The sequence below is a fragment of the Equus asinus genome, chromosome 22, assembly GCF_041296235.1.
Source record: "Equus asinus isolate D_3611 breed Donkey chromosome 22, EquAss-T2T_v2, whole genome shotgun sequence".
NCBI classification, from domain to species: domain Eukaryota; kingdom Metazoa; phylum Chordata; class Mammalia; order Perissodactyla; family Equidae; genus Equus; species Equus asinus.
In genome coordinates, this window is record NC_091811.1 from 12,099,214 (window position 1) to 12,115,943 (window position 16,730).

The 16,730-nt window shown below is 50.0% G+C and overlaps 1 protein-coding gene across 1 annotated transcript; it reads left to right on the forward strand.

Annotated features, from left to right (window-relative positions):
* Nucleotides 1-365: 365 nt before the first annotated feature.
* Nucleotides 366-6,246, forward strand: TMEM121B (transmembrane protein 121B). The gene has a single exon (XM_044755846.2). The coding sequence runs from the start codon at nt 1,639-1,641 to the stop codon at nt 3,391-3,393; it is 1,755 nt and encodes a 584-aa protein (XP_044611781.2). The 5' UTR covers nt 366-1,638; the 3' UTR covers nt 3,394-6,246.
* Nucleotides 6,247-16,730: the final 10,484 nt, after the last annotated feature.

Genomic DNA, 16,730 nt, shown 5'->3' on the forward strand with positions numbered 1-16,730 from the left:
AAGAAAGAGGAAGGGTCTGGCAGCATCCCGCCTCACTGGGGTGCGCTGGGATGTCTGCATTATACACAGTCCTCGACTGCTCCCTCATCTTTCTCGCCAGCCCTCTAAAGGAGTAACTCCAGCTGCTGCCTTCCTGAGTTGCTAGGTGATATCCGGGCCCAGTCACGGACTAAGTCCATGGGGCGAGTCAGAGTGAGTTCTGATGTAGATGCAGGGCGCCGTGCCTTCCGGCCCGCTGCCGGTTGTAACATTCACCATTACCCTCTCTGAGCCTTTTTTTTTTTTTTTTTAAAGGTTGGCACTTGAGCTAACATCTCTTGCCAATCTTCTTTCTTTCTTCTTCTTCTTCTTCTCCCCAAAGGCCCCCAGTACATAGTTGTATATTCTAGTTGTAGATCCTTCCAGTTGTGCCATGTGGGACGCCGCCTCAGCATGGCCTAATGAGCGGTGCCATGTCTGTGCGGAGGATCCGAACTGGCAAAACCCTGGGCCGCCCAAGCGGAGCATGGGAACCTAACCACTTGGCAACCGGGCCAGCCCCCTGAGCCTTTGTTTTTACCAAGGTGCCCCTACCTCTAAATGTAATTTTATTTTCTTCTCTGCTATATACATCTTTCTAGAATTTCCAGTTCCCGCTTAAAAAATGTCTTGGAGAATACCAGAGCCCCACTTGGCTGGTGCCACATAAATGGTTCTTTCACCTGTCTTCTTCCCAAACAGTTACATTCAGAGATCAAACAAGATGGACTTCACTGGAAATTGGGACCTCCCAGAGGGTGGCTCACTGAACCCGGTGAGGGCCATGAAAATGTGGAAACACATGTCTGGGGCTGCTGTTCCTGGTCCTTTTATCAGTATGGCCTGACTCCTCCAACTGGTTTTTAAATGCCTTGAGGAGAGGCAGGATGGCCCAGGCGAAAGGGCACTGGACAGAGTGTAGAGGCCAGAGCTGCCCAGCTGCCTGCGGAAGAAGCTGTGCTGACCAGGAGCAGAGGCCTGAACCTGTCCCTGAGCCTGGTGCTCGCATGCAGGTCTACACTGAGACCAAGGCCACCCAGTCACTAACGCTCCGCGTTCAGCCAGCGGGACCTCGGAGCGGCTTCTCTAGGAATCCCGTGCTCTGTTTAGGTCCAGCCGGCGCCGCCGCCCCCAACCCCCACCCCGCTGCCCACCGGCTTCTGACCACTATCTCCTTCTCCCCTTTCATCCTCCAGGCCCACAGGACTCCCCACCCCAACTCTCCTGCCTCAGCATCACCCATCCTTTTTCTTCCTGCTGATCCAGCGAGCCGGGCTTTCTCCTTCTCTGGTCTCTCCTCCTCTCCCCCTTGAATCCAGTCCTGGTTTCCCCGCCGCCAGCCTCTCTTTCCTCTCCGCCCGGGCTCGCTCCCCGCCCCCTCCGCGCCAGCCGTCATCGCGGTGGGTTCAGCCTCTCACCTAGCCCGCTCGCAGCCACCCGGGGCTTAGCTCGCCCAGTCCGGTGGCTCCAGTCCGGATCTCGCTGCTGCCCGACTCGGGTAGGAGTTCCAGCTGCCGGGGAGGCGGCGGCGGCTGGCCCGGCTCCCCTCGGCCGCCTCGCCAGCCTGCAGTTGGCCGGGAGGGAGCAGCTGGGTAGCCCCCCGGAGCCCCTTGGAGGACAATGCACCCAGCGCTCGGCAACCCCCGCTCGGTCTCGACCTCGTCCGGCTCCTTCCCCCAGCCCCCCGCCGCCGCCCGGCTGCAGCCCCTTTTCCTCCGGGGGGCGTCCTCCCGCGGCCGGAGAGGTTCGGGCGACAGCAGCACCAGCACCAGCACCAGCCGGGGGGGAGGCGGCGGCAGACGCGGCGGGGGCGGCGGCGGCTCCCCCAGCAGCAGCACCGGCGCGGAGCGAGAGGACGACGACGAGAGCATCAGCATCAGCAAGCCGCTGGTGCCGGCTGCCGCCTCCGGGCTCCAGGGGCCCCCGGCTCAGGGGGGCGCCCCAGCCGCCAACCCAGCGCCCGCCGCTTTCTCCTCCTCGGTCGCCACCTCCTCCTCCAGCTCCACGCCCACCTCCTCCTGCAGCATGACAGCCGCGGACTTGGGCGGGGGCGCTGCGGTCGGGGCCGTCGGGGGCTCCGGGGGCCGCTCGGCTGGGGGCGCGGGCGGCCCCGGGACCGGCAGCGGCACCTCCTGCTGTTCGTGTTGCTGCTGCTGTGGCCGCCCAGCCCGCCCGGGCCGCAGGGGTCGGCGCCGCGGCTGCGCCCCCAGCCCGGGGTGCCGCTGGGGCTACCAGGCGCTGTCCGTGGTGCTGCTGCTGGCGCAGGGCGGTCTGCTGGACCTGTACCTCATCGCCGTCACCGACCTGTACTGGTGCTCCTGGATCGCCACCGACCTGGTGGTGGTGGTGGGCTGGGCCATCTTCTTCGCCAAGAACAGCCGGGGCCGTCGGGGCGGCGCGGCGAGTGCCGCGCACAACCACCACCAGCACCACCACCACGCCGCGCCCACGCTGCACCTGCCCGCCCCATCGACAGCCTCCGCCGGGGCTGCGGCCGGGGCCAAGGCACGCGGCGGCCGCGGGGGCGCGGGCGGCCCGGGGGGCGGCCCGGGGACTGCTGGGGCGGCGGGCGAGTTCGCCTTTGCTTACCTGGCCTGGCTCATCTACTCCATCGCCTTCACGCCCAAGGTGGTGCTCATCCTGGGCACGTCCATTCTGGACCTCATCGAGCTGCGCGCGCCCTTCGGCACCATGGGTTTCCGTCTCACCATGGCGCTATCCGTGCCCCTGCTCTACAGCCTGGTGCGGGCCATCAGCGAGGCGGGCGCCCCGCCTGGCTCGGCGGGACCTCTGCTCCTGAAGCCCCAGCAGCACCGCGCCGCCGGCTGCTTCCTGGGCACGTGTCTGGACCTGCTCGACAGCTTCACCCTGGTGGAGCTGATGCTGGAGGGCCGCGTGCCACTACCCGCGCACCTGCGCTACCTGCTCATCGCTGTGTACTTTCTCACCCTCGCCTCGCCGGTGCTCTGGCTCTACGAGCTCAACGCCGCCGCGGCAGCTTCGTCCTGGGGCCAGGCCTCGGGTCCAGGTAGCTGCAGCCGCCTTCTGCGCCTGCTGGGTGGCTGCCTAGTAGACGTGCCCTTGCTGGCGCTGCGCTGCCTCCTGGTGGTGAGCTACCAGCAGCCCCTCTCCATCTTCATGCTCAAGAACCTCTTCTTCCTTGGCTGCCGCGGCCTGGAGGCCCTGGAGGGCTGTTGGGACCGGGGGAGTCGGGCCTCCCCCAGTCGGGCCAGAGGGGGCTACGGCGGTCCGCCCTCTGCCCCACCGCCACCGCGGCCACCTCAGGGAGGCTCCCAGCTCGGCCACTGCATCTCGGAGAACGAGGGGGGTGCCCATGGCTATGTCAACACCCTGGCTGTGGCCTCCCAGAATTGAGGGAGATAAGGGAAGGGGGCTTGATTTGGGGTTGAGAGACCCCAGCTCCCTTGTCCTCTGACCTTTCTCTCACCCAGATTTGATCAGGCTGTGTTTGGAAGAGGTAACTGTTAATAGGGCTAAGGACCAGTGTGTCCTTCTGCACCCCTTGAGTCAAGACTGCTTGGAGGGAGACCAAGTAGCTAATGGTGAGGGAGGAAAGTCCACGTCCCGTCATATCCCTTTTCCATGCCCTACTCTCACTCGCCTCCAAAGGGCTGGGTACCTCTGCTTCTTGTGTTTCCCGCCTCCACGCAAATTCCTATCCATTGTAGGTGACAATGGAGGGAAGGGGGTGCCCAGGCAGGCGGTCAGGGGCCTTGGGCCCTCCCCCTTGCTTGGAAGTACCAGCTTTTAGGCTCTGGTGAGTGGTCGTTGGCCCAACACTTTGAAACTGACCCAGAATGCTCGGTTACCCTGATGTGTCTATTGGATTCCTTCCAGGTGGTGGATGCAAAGTCTACGTGTGTGTGTTGTTGTTGTTTTCTGTGTCCACCCTGTGGCCCGTTGCAATCAGTAGGAGATCTGGGGGTGCCCTGCCCACCGCACAGACCACCACCCTCCTTGTTCCTACCTGAATTTGTGGCCATGAATTCCCAGAAGGAGCTGGGCTTCTGGGAGCTGCCCAGTTGCTCTCCTGCAAGGGAGAAGCTCACCTAGAATCTTCCTCAATCCCACTCCTCTCTTCTCAGCTTATGGGAAGGAGAGGGTTCGTACTCTAGGGACCAAACTGCACCCTTTTTTGGGTGAGTGAGCATTTCTACCTCTGTGCTTTCAACTTTTGTTGCATCATGCACTGATGCCGCTTGCAAAAATAAAGACAAAATACTCAGAAATTGCATTCAACATGGCTGCTAGATGCAGCTGGGGCTTGGTGCCAGTGTTATTACAGGGTCTGTGGAGTATTAGCCATTGGCGTGCCCTCCCTTTGTCCCTTCCTCTGCACCTGGATCTCTCATCCTTCCTGAAGTTTGTTGCTGGCTGGGTCAGATCTTGGCTCAGAACAACAGCTTTGGTGGGGTTCCTGGATAGATGTGAAGGTGGGCCTCCTGTGGGCCCAAGGGAGTAGGAAACCCAATTGCCCATCTGTCCCTCCTCTAGGAAGCTTGGTGTAAATCAGAAGGGGTGGTGGTGACCTTTCTCCTCTGCCCTGGTTAAGAGACTCTCTAGGGAAAGGCAGGCTGCATGGATTAGGGTGGCTAACTCCCCTCCCCCAGCCTTCCTCCCTGGTATTCCTCTTGTTGAGGTTGATGACAAGGGACATCCAGGCATTGCCCACTTACAGTCTTGATGTGGGACATCACTTTTGGAATATTTAAGGCAGGATAATTATTTTTAGGGGAGGGAAGAGTGCAGGAAGACAGCTGGCAGCAGGAAAGCCTTTTCTTCACCCTGCCATAGGCTGCCGGGGTGGGAGGGGAATTGTAAGAAGTTTTGTTTCCCTTCTCTCTTCCCATGCTCGGGCAGTTGTGTGTGGTGTAATAAGCTTGGACAAAGGCCCAGATGTCATGGGCACTGTTGCTCACTAGCTTTGAGTGACACATTACGCTTGCTTTCTGGGCCGCGGGTCCCGCTTGGGGCCCCTCTCTCCCAGGTTCTCTGGGGGCTTGTTGACAGAAGTTGTCCATGTAGACAGAGACATAAGAGGGGCTGATGGCTTGACCAGAGTTCTCTGGAGCCTCCCACTACTCTCAGAGTGGGGAACAATGGGGGGAAAATGTTCACACTCAAAGCACAATTTGTGCTCTCAGCCCCTCATCCTCCGAGGTCCAGTAATTAGCCGGTTGGATTTCACAGCTAACTGGGTTTTTTCTGCCTTCTCTCCTTCTCTCTCCTGACTCCTCTTCTCTCCCTTTGAACTCCATGTGCTCAAAGTTCCGGGGCCCAGGCCTTGGGTGGGTCCCACTAGCTGCTCCCTCTGTTCCCACACCCTCTCTCCAGCTTTGCTGTTTCTCTGCTACCTAATCTCAGTGACTGTGAAGGACTTTATGTCTGAGCCATGGCCAGCACGTGGCTGGCCCCCGTCCATGTCCTCGCTACTGTTAGGATGGCGGTCTCCCTGCTGAGTGACTGTGAAAGCTCTGAGTACTGTTGGGTTTCTGCTGGGAGGCTGTGATAGGTTCTAGTGAGCTGCCACTTCCCTAGGTAAGTTGAGAGACTGATGGCCACCAGGCCAATTCTGGCGGAGGCCAGGCCTGTTCAGGCCCTGTCTTCTGGCCCTCAAATCACCCCTGGACATCCTCTTTCAAACATTTGGTGCCAGTAATTTGTGCTCAGGGAGTCAGTCCCTTCCTTCTGGTGTGTTTTTCTTGAGTCCTTTTACTTACTTCCTTTGGCCTGTTCACAAGAAACGTCCCCTAAAGCTTCACTTTCCTTGCTTTTTAGGGGCACCTGTAGTGCAGGGGTCAATCTGGAGATGTCCCTGTGGGTCTAATACCTGCACATACACTGTTTCCTGAGGCTCATGCCCGCAGCACCATTCACAGAAAAGAACCCTGGGCTCAGCATCCAGACTGCCTGCCCCTGACATGTGTGCAAGCAAGACGTGTCCTCGATCTGAGCCTCTGGCTCCTTACCTGTTCTGGAAAGGGGTTGGACTAGGCCTTCGCTAAAGACCGTTAGGATCAAACGCCCTGGTTCTGATTCCATGTGCTTCTGCGGGAGAGAGTGGGCTGACAGTTAGAACCTGGAGGAGGGGAAGTGGCACCTCACTGGCATTTATCACGTTTCCCCCCGCCCCTTCTCTTTTTAAAAATAAAACCAGACTCTGTTCTGAAAATAAAAGACTTGAGACTTGTGACAAGCTTCCTGTGTGGTTTGTTTTAAGATCTTTCCTCTCCTGGTTTCCGTACTAAATTCTTAAATGTCGCTGTGCCATTCGTCATCATTTTATAGGTGTGTGTTAACAGTATGGGTACACCTTGGCTGTCTCCTTTCTAGGCAGCCAGCATCCTCCTCAGGATGCAGTGTGGCAGTGGCCTCGGCCCGTGGGTGTCCGCGCAGGCTCTCTGCAGGCAGAGCTGACGCAGATGGGTGCCTAGCCTGAGCATACTTTCCTCAGCCACCCAAGGCTTTCACTCCCATTTCTTTCTAAGAATAACTTACCAAAGAGGGAGAGACTGAGAAACTGCTTTTTGAATCCTACTCTGCCCTCTTATGTTACTCTCGCTCCAGTCAGAAGCCTGAATTCTTACATATGAATGAGAGAACAAGGCCATGGTTTTCGGTTTTTTGGTTCTTTTTTTTTAAAACACAAAGAGGACTGTGAAGTCTAAAACAGAATATTGAGTCGGCACACAAACAAAATTATTGTATATATATATTTTTAGCACAAACAGCCCACACTATTCAAGCCACTCTGAGTTGTTGCCCAACAATGGTTCTGGCCATTGCGAGGGTCACACAGTGCTTTGACCCCGTAGGGCGAGAGGGACAAAATCAGAGCCTGGGGAGAGCATGCTCTGCTTCCTCCTAGCTGTGGCTTTGGGCACTCACCCAAGCTCCTGGAACATATTCATTACTTATAAGACAGGAGCCATGCTACCTACCTCACAAGGTGAGGTGAGAATTAAATGAGTGACATATGCAAAAAGGGTCCTTTTCCTCAAGATGTTTATAATCACAACGGGACAAAATTTACACATAAAATAATTACAGAACAGCGTCAGACCATGTCTTCAATTCTTCATAAATCTAGCTGCAAAATAAGATGATTAATTTCACTAAACATGCTATAAATATTTATGCATTTCTCACAGTGACGCCAGTGAGCTCTCAGTGATCTGGGTCAGGCGGTGCGCGTGCGAAGGCACTTTGGGAACAGCGGGTGAAGGACAGCGGGAGACATCCCTTTGTGAAAGGGCAAGGCGGGCCACCCTCGGGCCCCACCACAGGGTTGAGTGTGACCGTGCAGTTCTGGCCCAAGGGAAGGACACAGAAATATGTCCTGTGCTTGGCTGTATCAGGCCCTTGGTGCATGTTTGCTCATTTCATCCTCACAGCCACCTCCAAGGTAGGTTTATCTCCATTGCCTGAGGTCCTGAAAGATGGAGTGGCTTGCTGAATGCCACCCTGCAGTCAGGAAGGGAATCCAGATTTCAACCCAGGTCTGGCTGCCTCCAAAATCCACACCGCCCCAGGCAGCCTTCAGACTTTAGCTGTTAAGTGGGTTCAACTTGCCCTTTGTCAATGCTGCACGGCTCTGGCTAAAAAGCAGGGGCTGAATTTCATGTTCTGGGTGAGTCTGATGGACGAAGCATGGAGCGAAAGTCAGGGTGCAGGTAAAAAGTAGGGGCCAGCCAGTCATGCCTCCCCCTCTGCTTTCTGCTCCCTCTCCTCAGGCCACTTGCATCTTCTTCCTCTCTAATCAGAAAGGAAGGATCCAGCACACTAATTCATACTAAGGTGTTAAGAACCTAAGGGGCTCCTCCTCCCAGGAAGGCAATATAGGCACCAGCGTGGGGGAAGGCATGTTGGACAAGACTTCTTGGCATCCTTCAAATCACGAGAGACGGGACTGCATGTTCCTCTTACAGGCAAGGCTGGCTCAACAGGGTGCCCCACTTGCCTTAACCAACCTAAATGGACAGGACGAGAGTGCGGACCCAGTGCCAAGATATGGGAGAGGCAGCAGGGCATGGAGAGCCAAGGAGAGACTGAAAGAAAGGTGATGCACCTGGAAGCCATTTAGGAGTGATGTGGGAGGCCGTGGGTGGGAAGCAGACATCTGGTGAGAGCCCATCCTGGCAAAAAGCAATGTGGCGCCCCAACTTCACAGCCTACAGGCATGGGTTGGGGGGGCAGTTGCTTTGTTTTATGTTCTTCCACAACGTATAATCTATAGCATCTCTAATGTTTCCATTTTCCCACAATGAGCATATTCGCTCAGCCCACACACTTGTTGAGCTCCAATATATGCCAAGCGCTGGGTCACACATTACTTTTATAATCTGAGAAAGCAAACACTTGAGGAAGAAAGTGACAGCAATAGGAACTGAGGCTAGATGAACAGTGCCCCAGGCATGTAAGCTGCTCTGATCCAGAACCAGGGCGGAAAGCTTCTCCTCCTTAAGAGGCAAAGAGACCTAAGGAAGCCTCTGGACTCCTGGCAAAGGCAGCAGTGTGGCAGTGTGGTGACACCTGGACTGAATGACGGCTGCCCCACAGTGAGTGCTTTTGGGTGCAGGACACTCCCCGAGGGCTCCCACGTCTGTCTCACCCACTCCTCGCAAGGCCCCTCTGAGGTAGGAACTCCTGCTGCACACATTTTAGAGATGGGCAACCTGAGACCTAAGGAAGACAACTTAAGTTGCTTGACTGAGAAGCAGCAGAGGCAGGGTTCCAGCTCTGTGGTAACAGTTTCCAGCCTCTTTTCAAGGAACCTCCCTCTCCAGCACACTTGGCCTGAGACCCAGGCCGGGGCTGGAGTGCCAGCTCTGTGTCTCACTCCGAGTGCAAGTGTGCCTGCGTCCTTTCTTGCCCAGTCTGGAGCAGAACAGGGCCTGGCACTCCCCTCTCTATTTGGGATGGGAGAACCCCGAGCGCAGAGGCTAAAGGCCACAGGGTTGAAAGCACCCCCTGCACTGCAAGTGCCACTTGTCTTTGGGCCTGTTAAATGTCAGAGGTAAGCAGGAAATAAGTAACATCCACCACAGCCTGGCATTCAGAGACCCCCAGCTCAGACTGCTGAGCGGGTGTTCAAGGGAGTGAATAAAACCCATTCAAAACCTAAACGCCTCTGAGGACCTTCCTCAGTAGGAAAGAGAAACTGGTTTAGAAGCAAAGTTGTCAGCAGCACTGTATCAAGCAATGTCCAGATCTCCTCATTGCTCCTTTCTCTCCTCACTAGGACCAAGACAGCAGGCAGGAGAAAGCCACGGAAGCCATGCAGGGGGCAAAGGCGCACATGTGGGAGCACGCAGGACTGTGCTGGACACTAGTCATGGGCAGCTGCTCCACTGCAGGTTCTGGTCACATGCTGACTGCGGGTCCTTCTGCCCACCTCGAGCCACCTCTGCTGCACCCTACTTAGGAGAAGGGCCCAAGAGGTGGGAAGGTCACAGCTCAGAGGACATCTGTTCTCGGAGGGGCTCTTCTGGGGGAAGCCGGATTCTATTGGCCATGGTTCAGAGTAACACACAAAGAGAGGCATGGCTTTATTTACACACTCCTGAAGCTCTTGGCATTTGGCTGACCAGACGGAATTTCTAGTACTTATGTGGAGCTAAGACCAGCGTGACATTGGGAGTTCCAGGGAAGGAGTAGGGGGGGAATGTGGGAGGAACAAGGGAATGACATTAAAAAAAGGGTCAGTCCTGGAGAACTTTATGGTTCCATTTATATATGACGTGTCCACAACAGACAAATCCATAGAAGGAAAGCAGACTGGTGGTCGCCTAGGGACAGGGAGGTGAGGAGGCTGGGAGTAATGATTAAGGGGTGCTGGGTTTCTTTTTTGGGTAAGAAAAATGTTCTCCAGATGAGTGATGTCAGCAACATGGCAGCATGAGCTCAACCGGGACTCTCTCCCCTCCAAATTACAACCAAAAAGAGCAACTGCTTTCCAACCAAAAAAAAAATCCTAATAAATCGTTGGCAACCCACAGCAGCCAGGCGACAGAGGGCGGAGAGGCTGGAGCTGCCCTTGGAAGAGCTGGAACGGTGTAAGAGAGAACTTTGCTCCCTCCCCTAGAGGCTGGGATCCTGTGGGGGGGGGGGGGGGGAGGAATGGGGGAGGGGCAGTACATCCTGGGACCATCCAGGACTCCCACAGCAGTGGAAACCCTCCAACGGGGGAAAGCTTTTGCGTGGGGGGACCACATCAAGCCAGGGCCCCGGGAAACCAGAGAGCGAGTGCAGATCGCAATCCAGGTCTGTGCCCGAGAGAAAGTGCCCCTCCTCCTCTAACCTCTGCTGCGCTCCGCCATCTTGGCTGAAGGCGCAGGGCTCAGAATGCGGCTCTCAACCCCCATCTAGTGGCGACAGGCTGTAACTGCAACCAATAATAGCATCATGTGCAAAAACCACTCCTCTACGACCTAGCAATTTATAAAAGCCCCAGACCAGAAGGAAAACAATAAAAACACAGAAGAATGTCCTGAGGACTTGGAAATAAGTAAACTAAGTGAAGATGAGGTCAAAATTGCTATCATCAAAATACTCAATGAGGTAAAGGGAAATATGGAGAAACAACTCAATGAGTTCTGGAGTTACTTCACAAAAGAGATTGAAACTATAAAGAATCAATCAGAAATACTAGAGATGAAAAATACAATGGATCAGATAAAACAGAATATGGATTCCCTGAATGCCCATGTAGACATCATAGAAGAGAAAATTAGCATAATCGAAGATAGACAGGCCGAATGGCTCCAGACAGAGGAAGAAAGAAAACTAAGGATTAAAATAACTGAAGAAAATCTCCGAGAAATAGCTGACTCAATGAGAAAATGAAACTTAAGAATAATTGGAAGTCCTGAGGGTGTGGAAAAAGAAAATGGAGCAGAAAGTGTGCTCAATGAAATAATAGAAGAGAACTTCCCAAATCTAGGGATTGAGAGAGAAATGTGTGTGGAGGAAGCTTTCAGATCTCCTAGATTTGTCAATGTAAAAAGACCTACTGCAAGGCACATAGTAGTAAAAATGGCAAAAATGAATGACAAAGAAAGAATACTCAGGGCAGCAAGGCAGAAGAAAATAACCTACAAAGGAACCCCTATCAGACTTTCAGTGGATTTCTCTACAGAAACCTTACAAGCTAGGAGAGATTGGAATGCCATATTCAAAATTTTAAAGGATAAAAATCTTCAGCCAAGAATACTCTATCCAGCAAAAATATCCTTCAGATATGAGGGAGAAATTAAATCTTTTCCAGACAAACAAAAGCTAAGGGACTTCGTAGCCACAAGACCTCCACTACAGGAAATCCTCAAGAAGGCTCTCATACCTGAAATAAGAAAAAAGGGAGAAAGGGGTCACAAAACACAGAGTAGGGAGACAGATAGAATCGGAATAGGATAGAAAATATTCAACTATAGCATTAGGATAAAGGGAAGTAAATCACCAAAGCAAAAACAATCCTATCACTCTAACCACAAACTCACAACGCAAGTTGGAATAGGAGATGAAAATAATAATTTAGGAGGGGAGGAGGAAAGGGACTGAATCAGTTTAGGCTAAGTAAGTAAGAGACCACCAGAAAATGGACTATGTTATACACGAGATTCTGAAGACAAACTTCAGGGTAGCCACTAAACTAAAAAACAGAACAGAGACACAAAACATAAAGAAGGAAAAATCTAAGAAACCCAGCATAAGAAATTGCAGAAGTCAACGTGTAGACTAAAACACACAGGACGAGAAAGAAAGGAAACACAGGAAAACCGAAAAATGAGCAACAGAACGACAGCATTAAGCCCTCATGCATCAATACTCACCCTCAATGTAAACGGATTGAACTCTCTGAAAAAAAGACAGAGTGGCAAAATGGATTAAAGAACAAGATCCAACAATTTGTTGCCTCCAGGAAACACACCTCAGCCCCAAGGACAAACACAGACTCAGGGTGAAGGGGTGGAAGACAATACTCCAAGCTAATAGCAAACAAAAGAAAGGAGGTGTCGCAATACTTATATCAGACAAAACAGACTTCAAGGTAAGGCAGGTAAAGAGAGACATAGAGGGCCAATATATAATGATCAAAGGGACACTTCATTAAGAAGAAATAACGCTTATAAATATCTATGCACCCAACAGAGAGGCACCAAAGTTCATAAGGCAACTATTAACAAATCTAAAAGAAGATATCAAAAATAACACAATAACAGTAGGGGACCTCAACACCCCACTCACATCAATGGACAGATCATCCAGACAGAAAATCAACAAAGAAAGAGTGGAGCTAAACGAAAAGCTAAAACAGTTGGACTTAATAGATATATATAGAACACTCCATCCAAAAACAGCAGAATACACATTCTTCTCAAGTGTGCATGGAACATTCTCAAGGATAGACCATATGTTGGGAAACAAGGCAAGCCTCTACAAATTTAAGAAAATTGAAATAATAACAAGCATCTTCTCCAATCATAATGCTATAAAGCTAGAAATTAATTACAAGAAAAAAGCTGAGAAAGGCACAAGAATGTGGACACTAAACAATATGCTATTGAATAAGCAATAGATCATTGAAGAAATTAAAGAAGAAATCAAAAAATACCTGGAGACAAATGAAAATGATAACATGCCGTACCAACTCATATGGGATACAGCAAAAGCTGTATTAAGAGGAAAATTCATCGCAATACAGGTACATCTTAACAAACAAGAAAAATCCCAAACAAGCAATCTTAAACTACACCTAACTGAATTAGAGAAAGAAGAACAAACAAAGCCCAAAGTCAGCAGAAGGAGAGAAATAATAAAAATCAGAGCAGAAATAAATGCTATTGAAACAAAAAAGGCAGCAGAAAGGATCAATGAAACAAAGAGCTGGTTCTTTGAGAAGATAAATAAAATTGACAAACCCCTAGCCAGACTTACAAAGAGAAAGGGAGAAAGCTCAAATAAACAAAGTCAGAAATGGAAGAGGAGAAATAACAGACTCTGCAGAAATACAACAGATTTATAAGAGAATACTATGAAAAACTATATGCCAACAAAATGGATAACCTAGAGGAAATGGATAAATTCTTGGACTCCTACAATCTCCCAAAGCTTAGTCAAGAAGAAGCAGACAATTTGAACAGACCAATCACAAGGAAAGAGATTGAAACAGCAATCAAAAGCATCCCAAAGAATAAAACCCCAGGACCAGATGGCTTTCCTGGGGAATTCTACCAAACTTTCAGAGAGGATTTAATACCTATCCTTTTCAAGCTATTCCAAAAAATTAGGGAGGATGGAACACTTCCTAACACATTCTACAAGGCCAACATCATGCTGATACTAAAGCCTGACAAGGACAGCACAAAAAAGGAAGAACTACAGGCCAATATCACTGATGAAAATAGATGCAAAAATTCTCAACAAAATTTTGGCAACCCGAATCCAGCAATTCATCAAAAGGATCCTACATCATGATCAGGTGGGATTCATACCAGGGACACAGGGATGGTTCAACATCCGCAAATCAATCAACGTGATACACCACATCAACAAACAGGAGTAAAAACCACATGATCATCTCAGTAGATGCAGAGAAAGCATCTGACAAGATCCAACAGCCATTTATGATAAAAATCTCAACGCAATGGGGATAGAAGGGAAACTATCTCAACATAATAAAGGCCATATACGACAAACCCACAGCCAACATCATACTCAATGGGCAAAAACTGAGCGCCATCCCCCTGAAAACAGGAATGAGACACGGATGCCCTCTATCACCACTCTTATTTAACATAGCACTGGAGGTTTTGGCCAGAGCAATTAGGCAAGAAAAAGGAATAAAAGGAATCCAAATAGAGAGGGAAGAAGTGAAACTGTCGCTGTTTGCAGGTGACATGATCTTATATTAGAAAACCCCAAAGAATCCATTGGAAAGCTTTTAGAAGTAATCAACAACTACAGCAAAGTTGCAGGGTATAAAATCAATTTACATAAATCAGTAGCATTTCTATACTCTAATAACGAACTAACAGAAAAAGAACTCAAGAACACAATACCATTCACAATCACAACAAAAAGAATAAAATACCTCGGGGTGAATTTAACTAAGGAAGTGAAAGAATGATACAATGAAAATGACAAGGCTTTTCTGAAAGAAATGGATGACGACATAAAGAGATGGAAAGACATTCCATGTACATGGATTGGAAGAATAAACATAGTTAAAAGGTCCATTCTACCTAAAGCAATCTACAGATTCAACGCCATCCCAATCAGAATCCCAATGACATTCTTTACAGAAATAGAACAAAGAATCCTAAAATTCGGGGCTGGCCCCGTGGCCGAGTGGTTAAGTTCGCACGCTCCGCTGCAGGCGGCCCAGTGTTTCATCAGTTCGAATCCTGGGCGCGGACATGGCACTGCTCATCAGACCACGCTGAGGCAGCATCCCACATGCCACAACTGGAAGGACCCACAACTAAGAATATACAGCTATTTAGCAGGAGCTTTGGGGAGAAAAAGGAAAAAAATAAAATCTTTAAAAAAAAAAAGAATCCTAAAATTCATATGGGGCAAGAAAGGACCCCGAATTGCTAAAGCAATCCTGAGAAAAAAGAACACAGCTGGAGGCAGCACAATCCCTGACTTCAAAACATACTGCAAAGCTACAGTAATCAAAACAGCATAGTACTGGTACAAAAACAGGTGCACAGATTAATGGAACAGAATTGAAAGCCCATAAATAAAACCACACATCTATGGACAGCTAATCTTCGACAAAGGAGCTGAGGGCATACAATGGAGAAAAGAAAGTCTTTTCAACAAATGGTGCTGGGAAAACTGGAAAGCCACATGTAAAAGAACGAAAATTGAGCATTCTGTTTCACCATTCACCAAAAGAAACTCAAAATGGATCAAAGACCTAAAGCTGAGACCTGAAACCATAAGGTTTCTAGAAGAAAATGTAGGCAGTACACTCTTTGACATTAGTATTAAAAGGATCTTTTCGGACACCATGTCTTCTCAGACAAGAGAAACAATAGAAAGAATAAACAAATGGGACTTTATCAGACTAAAGAGCATCTTCAAGGCAAGGGAAAACAGGATTGAAACAAAAAAACAATCCATTAACTGGGAAAAAATATTTGCAAGTCATACATCTGACAAAGGCTTAATATCCATAATGTATAAAGAACTCACACAACTCAACAACAAAAAATCAAACAACCTGATCAAAAAATGGGCAGGAGACATGAACAGACGTTTCTCCAAAGAAGATATACGGATGGCCAATAGGCACATGAAAAGATGTTCATCATCAGTGATCATCAGGGAAATGCAAATCAAAACTACACTAAGATATCACCTTACACCGATTAGAATGACAAAAATAACTAAAATAAATAGTAACAAATGTTGCAGAGGTTGTGGAGAAGGAACCCACATACACTGCTGGTGGGAATGCAAACTGGTGCAGCCACTATGGAAAACAGTATGGAGATTCCTCAAAAAATTAAAAATAGAGATACCATACGATCCAGCTATTCCACTACTGGGTATCTAACCAAAGAACCTGAAATCAGCAATTCCAAAAGTCCCACGCACCCCTATGTTCATTGCAGCATTATTCACAATAGCCAAGACATGGAAGCAACCTAAGTGCCCATCAACAGATGATTGGATAAAGAAGATGTGATATATATATATATACAATGGAATACTACTCAGCCGTAAAACAGAACAAAATCGTCCTATTTGCAACCACATGGATGGACCTTGAGGGAATTATGTTAAGTGAAATAAGCCAGATAGAGAAGAACGATCTCTGTATGACTCCACTCATATGAGGAATTTAAAAATGTAGACAAAGAGAACAGATTAGTGGCTACCAGAGGAAAGGTGGGGTCGGGGGTGGGCACAAAGTGTGAAGGGGTGAACCTACAACACAACTGACAAATGATAATGTACAACTGAAATTTCACAACATTGTAACCTATCATTAACTCAATTAAAAAAAAAAAGAAAAATGTTCTCCAATTGCTTATGCCTATGGTTGCTGAATTCTGAACTCCTGGAAGCCAATGAACTGCACGGGGTCAATTGTGAATTGTATGGTATGTGATTCATCTCAATAAAACTGTTATAAAAAAAGCAGCAGCCCTGAAGATAAAGGGGACATAGTGGACAATGCCAATTGAGGACATTTGGCCTCAAAGGCCAGCGAAGCTAGAATTCAAGGTTTGTGAGGAATGCAATCCGAATGGAAGTGTGCTTCTGGGCCCCAGGACCTCACCTGGGGGGACATTCTGCTGCCACGTGGAACCCTGGCTCCAGCGAGGGAAGGTCCGCCATGGTATTCCAACCCCTAAACACCCAACAAGCGCTCATTGGAAGCTGGGGCCATGCCGGAGAAAGCTGGGTGGGCGTCCAGACCCAATGACGCTGCCTCTAGCATTACTGGAGAGACGGAGCCCCAGAGGCTGGCGGCTGGAAGCGCTCACTTCCTTTCCTGTCTTAGTCCCTTCAGGCTGCTATAACAGCGCCACAGACTGCGTAGCTCATAAACAACAGAAATCTATCTCTCCCAGTGCTGGGGGCCGGGAAGTCACGGCCAAGGCGCTGGCAGGTTCAGCGTCTGGGAAGAACCTGCTTCCTGCTTCACAGACGACCATTTTCACTTGTCCTCACCT

Excerpts from the sequence above, each read along its gene's own strand:
- TMEM121B (XM_044755846.2), top strand. The coding sequence starts at position 1,639 with ATGCACCCAGCGCTCGGCAACCCCCGCTCGGTCTCGACCTCGTCCGGC.